This window comes from Halichoerus grypus, unplaced genomic scaffold (assembly GCF_964656455.1).
Source record: "Halichoerus grypus unplaced genomic scaffold, mHalGry1.hap1.1 HAP1_SCAFFOLD_91, whole genome shotgun sequence".
Taxonomy (NCBI): Eukaryota; Metazoa; Chordata; class Mammalia; order Carnivora; family Phocidae; genus Halichoerus; species Halichoerus grypus.
In genome coordinates, this window is record NW_027555022.1 from 26,529 (window position 1) to 32,580 (window position 6,052).

The 6,052-nt window shown below is 57.9% G+C and overlaps 1 protein-coding gene across 2 annotated transcripts; it reads right to left on the minus strand.

Moving 5' to 3' along the window:
• Window positions 1-828: 828 nt before the first annotated feature.
• On the minus strand, window positions 829-5,617 carry LOC118529501 (GTPase IMAP family member 1-like). 2 transcript variants are annotated; one of them, XM_036082327.2, is made up of 4 exons: window positions 5,474-5,617; window positions 3,996-4,122; window positions 3,091-3,137; window positions 829-2,091 (listed from the first exon to the last, which is right to left on the minus strand). In XM_036082327.2, exons 3-4 carry the CDS (start codon window positions 3,131-3,133, stop codon window positions 1,223-1,225), a joined length of 912 nt encoding a protein of 303 aa, XP_035938220.2. In that variant the 5' UTR covers window positions 3,134-3,137; window positions 3,996-4,122; window positions 5,474-5,617; the 3' UTR covers window positions 829-1,222. The 2 variants fall into 2 exon arrangements, with proteins under 2 accessions (XP_035938220.2, XP_035938217.2); XM_036082324.2 differs by lacking the exon at window positions 3,996-4,122 and having other exon boundaries at window positions 5,474-5,608.
• Between the last annotated feature and the right edge of the window lie 435 nt (window positions 5,618-6,052).

The window sequence follows — 6,052 nt, forward strand, 5'->3', positions numbered from 1 at the left end:
GGGTGTTCCTGTTAGTGTCTGCATGGCTTCCATGCAGGACGGTGGGCCTCTGTCTGCAATTTGTGCTCAGCTGTTGCAGCGGGATTGTCCCTTTGTAAGCATCTCATTAGTAAGCTGAGGTCATCAGTCAGCTGAGAATGGCTGGCTATGAGGCCAACCTGGCAGGGGGCACGGTAGGGGGCATATTTGGAAATACACAGCAGTATCAGAGAGGAGCTCGAGTTTGTGCGTGAGGGTAGGGGTGCTGGAGAGACAGGGAGGCACAGTCAGGACGGACGAGACGGGCTAACCTGGCTCATTTGACCTGGACCAGGGAGCTGACCCTCCCAGAGACACATGGGACAGAAGATGACTCTGCACCTCACATCATTTCACCAGTTGGCCCCCAAGACTGTCTGCCCCCATTTTTGAAATTAAAATAAAAGAGAAATTTCCAAACCTCTCCAATGTTTTTTAATTTATCCCTGAGTTGGAAAGTGTAACCTTCCCCTGTGAGTGTGTGAACCAGGGAAAACACTCCTCTTTGGAAGGTGACTCTCTGCAGGGTCTCAGTGGCCCCTAAGGAACCCGTCTGCCTTCAAGCTGCTGAGGAGTGGGAATGGCCCTGCCCAGGGAGACATCGCCTGGCTGGTAGATGGACAGTTTTATCCCAATGTATTCTGTTCTTCTGATCACATGCCTGAATGTGTGTGGGTGTGTTTGCACCGGGGTGTATGGTCTTTGCAGACTGGGTTAGGAATGACAAGAGTTAGTGTCTGTTCAACAGGAATATAAGGCAGAACAAACATCTACCATCTAAAGGAAATACCGATTTCCTTTAACACAATGTGATTGTTTCCAATATTTATTCAACTCAGATTGAACTCAAATAAACGAGGATGGACTGAGGTTCTGCTCTGTGTTGGCTCTCCCCCTCGGGCTTCGGGGGACCACGAGACATGAGGGCAAAGACAGCAGGGAAGACAATCCAATGACAGGGAAAGGCAGCCTGAGGTCAGGGAAAACAGACAAAAGCAACTCCGGTTGTTTGGCTTCAGTGAGAGGAGAGCGCAGGGAGGGCCACGTCCCAGGGGAAGGTTTTGCGGGAGCCCGGCCCTGGCGGGACGCTGCCTGGCCGATCCCCGCCAGGGAAGGAGGAAAGAAGAGCCTGTGGGCCCCGCAGGCACACCGCACGAGCGGCGCAGCGACCCTCAGCCGAAGGGCCCGAGTCCTCCTTGGACCGTCAGTCGGGACTGAGCTCCCCCAAGGCCTGCGGTCTGAGGCGCCAGAGCAGCAGGCCGAGCAGCAGCGCGCCCCCGAGCAGCACGAGCGCCCGCCGCCCCCCGCGCGCCGCCGCCTCCAGCCAGCGCCGCCCCCGCCCCCGCCCCCGCCCCGGGCCGCCGGCCGCCAGCAGCTGCGCCACCCGCCGGAGCCTGAGGTCGGGGGGCGCGTGGCGCAGGGCCTCGGCCAGGCCGTACACGGCGTTGGTGAAGGGCGCGCCCGCGTGCTCCCGCGCCAGCCGCTCCACCAGCGCCAGCAGCTCCTCCACCTGCGCGTCGCGCGCCGCGCCCGCCTCCCGGTTGCTCAGGGCGCACACGCGGCCGCCGCACTCGGCCACCAGGGCCCGCAGCGCGCGGTTGTCGGTGTCGCGCACGTAGTCGTGCAGCGAGGCCCCGTCCAGGTCCTCCGCGCGGGTGAAGACGAGCACGGCCCGCGCCAGGACGCCGGCCCCGAAGAGCTGGCGGACGCCGCGCACGGCCTGCTCGTCCTGGGCGGTGAAGCGGCCCAGCTGGGTGACCAGCAGCAGCGCGTGCGGCCCGGGCGCCGACAGCAGGTAGCAGCGGCCCCGCTCGGCGCAGTCCGGGTCGGCGCGGCGGCCGTCGGCGCTGAAGAGGTCCGGGGTGTCGGTGACGTCGACGCGCCAGCGGGCCCAGCGGCGGCTCCCCAGGGCGCAGGTCCTGGTCACCGGCGTGGACGCGAGCCTGGACGGGAAGCGCCTGTGGCCCAGGATGCTGTTGCCCGTGGCGCTCTTGCCCGCGCCGGTCTTGCCGGCCAGGACGAGCCTGAGCCGGGGCTCGTGCGCGGGCGGCGCGTCGTCCGGGTCCTCGGGACCTGTGAGGGCACAGTAGGCGTGGGCTGCCCGCCTCGGACCCGCGTCCCGCTCCCGCGGGCCCCGGGGGCGCCTGTGGAACACGGCAGAGCACCAGGCCTGGGGCTTCTGCTGGTCCCAGCGAGCCCTTCCTCGGGGGTCTGGTCAGAGCTCGTTGCGCCCCGGGGCGTCTGTGCCCCTGTCTCTTCGGTCTTTGGCCTCAGCACCGGCCCCTGTCCCCGCTGCAGCAGCTGGAGCGCATGTCCCTGGAGGGCACCCGTCCGTGACGGCAGGCCCGGACCCCGCGGACGTGATCTCCGGGCCCGCACGCGCTGCAGACCTGTTGCTGCCCGACGCCTGCCCTGGCCTCCGGGCTGCTGGTCCCAGGCGCCGTCCCAGCGTCGCAGCCAGGAGAGGCGGGAGGGCACGGAGGCCCGGGAGTGAAGGGCTGGCTGCCGTCCCGGCCACCGCGCGTTGGAATCACAGCCCCGGCTGTGCCCGCCGTGTAACCGTGGGGAAGTTGCCCCATCGGAGTGTTAAACCTCTTCTGCAGGGATGGGAGTGGTGACAGAGAGTTGTTTCTCCCGGGGTTGCTCGGAGGATTAGGGGAGCTGGTCTCTTTCCTTCTTCCCTCCTTCCCTCTTCCCCTCCTCCTCCCTAGCTCTTACACCTGCTGCCGGGAAGATACCTGTTAAGCCCCCATCCTTGTTCTCTAGCGCATTCTACCTGGTAAATCGTGTTCCCTCTCATTCCCTCCACCTCCGCTTCGGTGGGGGTCAGAGTAGATTTCTTATCCTCGGTTTAGCCTCTGGGTTGGGAGGCACAGACTAGTCAAAGCACTTAATATCTCACAGTAGGGCAGGGGCAGAGATGCAGCACAAAGGCAAATCTGGGCTCTTGCTGTTTCAGCCCAGCATGGAGACACCTCTGGGATTTGTGTCCGTTCCGTCTTGACTTAGCGCATCCCCTTGTTCCCCAGAGCTGACACCTGAGGCCAGTACACACCGCGAGGCAATTCTTACCATAGGCATTTTCTTCATCCCTTGCCATCTTCCGTCCTCCCATTTGCCTGAAAGAGCCCCAAACACAATTTGTTCATTCATTCATTCATTCATTCATTCATTCATCAACTAGGTATAACTACCTATGTGGGTCAGGCAAGGTCCAAAACGCTGGTGGCACGCCAGTGAAAAGGTCCAGGCTCCTGCCTTCCCCTGACATCAGCATATAGGGAAGAACCCTGGAAGGACCTGGCTGGCGTTGGAACGATACCGGGAGAACATTTGGTGACTTTTCAGGGACCCCGAATGCAAAAAGCAGAGGGCAGATGATAGCAGGTCCTCTGTGTCAGAGAGTGAGCTTTAGATGCTAATGTTTTCCCAGGTGGTTCTGTGTCAGTGACGTGAGCTGTAGGCTCTGAGTTTTCCCAGGAGGTTCCACAGCCAGGGGAGACCGGAAAACCCTGAGAATCCAAAAATTTGCTCAGTGACTTAGGAACCACCTTAGGGCAGTTGGCCTGGGGCAAAAACAAGAAGAGAGTTTGCATTTTGTTTTTGGAAATTGGAAAGAAAACATCCCTGCCGAGCTAATCTGAAGAGCCTGTGATCTGCTCTCAGAAAACCGAATAACTGGGCTTGTGTCATTTGTCTAAGTTTGATCTGTGTGCCTGGGGAGACCGGCCACTGCCCTCCAGCTCCTGATGGTCTTGCCCCAAATCTGAGGCCTCTCAGAGTAAGTGATTATACCCAATGCTGACAAGGTTTAATACAGTGAAACACTTCGTGCTGACGTTTGTCTGAGCACCTGAGAGCCAGGACACAGGCGCGCAGCCCGTCCTCCGTCCGCCTCCCCAGCCCCGTTTCCCGCTCGCCCCCTACTCGGTCAGCTGCCCCGCAGAGAGCGGGTTTCAGCACCTTTCCTTTCCCACCTGTGTGCTTGCTCCTCTGACCACTGATTCTCTCCCACGTGTCTGAGTCCTGTCTCTGCCTCACCATCCACTTCATGTCTACCTCCTCATGGCGACACCTGCTGACTGTGCGTGACCGTGTTCTGTCCTGTGGGCACCACATGAGGAAACGCAGAGGGAGGGGCTGCTGGATAACTTGTCTCTGGCCGGAGGACTCAGGTGACAGGTTTGCCTGGTACTCAGTCCAAAGTGTTTTGTGTTTCTGCAGTAACACCCCTGCGACCCCCCCAAAGCCCTCAGTAAAGGTCACCCCACAGGCCTTAGGTGATGAGTGATCTTGTGCATACAAATCAGCAAACTCCCATAACTGACCCCAGAGCAGAAGTGAAGAAACAGCCAGAAGATTCAGTGCAAAGAATAAGCATTTAGCTAAAGCCAGAAGTCCTTGTCCATGCTGGAAATGAGAGATTGTGCTATAGAATATTCACAGAACTCCTGGGCCCTTTGGAACCTCCCACAGGGTTTGGATTGGGATTTGGAGAGTTCCTCCAGAGTTTTTGAGAGCTGAAATCCGGGGTTACAAAGGTGTGTAGTCATTGAAGAATGTAAAACATGGAGACTCCCGTTATCTTAAATGGGATTGTAGATGATTTATCTAGTCCGGTGCTTCTGAACCTGCTATCTTTTGGAAATATCTAAGGATTCTTTAAAATATATCTATTTCTTTGACATTTGGATTCACAGATCTGTACTTAAAAAAACAAAACAAAAAAAGGTATGTCTCGCCCCACCCCCCAAGTGATTCTAATGCCTTTGGTGGGTGCTCTGAGTTTCTGAGCCATTCACTCCATCCAAGCCCTTCATTTCCAGTGGGGATGAGGGTATGAAGCGGGCTCACAGCCCACGGAGCCCTGGGCGGCTGGGGCTGGGGGGAGAGAAGTGTAAGGGCACGTGTAGGGCAAGGGTTAGAAGATGGTGTTCGTCATGGTCGCTGGCTCCTGCTAGTCCCTGTCGCACACAGGGCTGAGGAGGTGGAGTGTTTGAGGAGGATCCAGCTCACAGACATAATTTTCGCTTTGTACCACAATCTGAGGGTAGACTGGCTTCTTTTTCCTCAGAAATATCTTTCGGCTTTGCTGCATCTGCCCTCGGGGAGTGCCTGCCGGCTTCCCCAGTGTGCTCTGCTCCTGCAGTCCTTCTAGCAAACACCTTCATTACTAGTCGGGGAGTAAGGAAGGGGAAAAGATTTAGTCCCAGATAGGAGTGTGTGCAGGCCACGGCTGGAGAAGATGCTTAGCACTTCTTCTGAACTTACTTTGTTTGAAAGTCAGAGCATCCTTCCAAGCCTGGAAGTGTGAAGTGTGAAGTTACCCCTTCCAGACCCCGCTCCCCTTCCTCAAAGGTAGTAGAAGGCAGGTGCTCGCTCAGTGAGCTCACACAGGCCCCCAAGTCCTCACAGCTCCCACTCCCCAGGCGACCCCCTTGCCCTGTGGGCTCACCTTTCCCGCAGCAGTGGTGACAGGCTCTGAAGGTGGCGGAGAGGCCCCTGGCCTAGTGCTTTGCCTTTGGCTGTGAGCGCAGAAGGCTGCCCCTCCCAGCATGGGGAGGAAGTGTCCTAGCCTCTCAGAGCTCAGAGCCCCGGAGGGAGGGTGACAATTTAAAGGGACAGGACCATGGCCAGCCTTTCCGATGGAAAACCCAACCCCTGCTTTGGACTGTGGCGATGTTTTCCAAAGGTCCCTGTGACCCCCCCCACCTTATCCCCAGGACGGGCTGTAACCTCAGAGAAGAGCAGTTGAGGTTTCTGAGGCCTGTTTCAGTTCCAACCTCTGCCCAATCTTACCTCCAGTTGCCTTTTTTTTAGGTGTTTTCCTATGAAATGGCCTCTTGAGAGTCTCCTTCCCTCAACTGGACATCAGGTTGGACAGGGTCACCAGCATGGTCCTGTCTGCCAGTCCCGTCATTCTTAAAGGAAAGGAAGACTTTTCCAGTCATTAAAGATCAGACAGCAGGAAGAGGAAGGAGATCTTTCATACGAGGCTTAGTCTAGCCTCAGTTGGTCTCTCTGACCCGAGTTT

Excerpts from the sequence above, each read along its gene's own strand:
- LOC118529501 (XM_036082327.2), bottom strand. The coding sequence starts at position 3,133 with ATGGGAGGACGGAAGATGGCAAGGGATGAAGAAAATGCCTATG. Across the intron at positions 2,092-3,090 it reads GGATGAAGAAAATGCCTATG|GTCCCGAGGACCCGGACGAC; the intron begins GTAAGAATTGCC and ends GTGCCCTCACAG.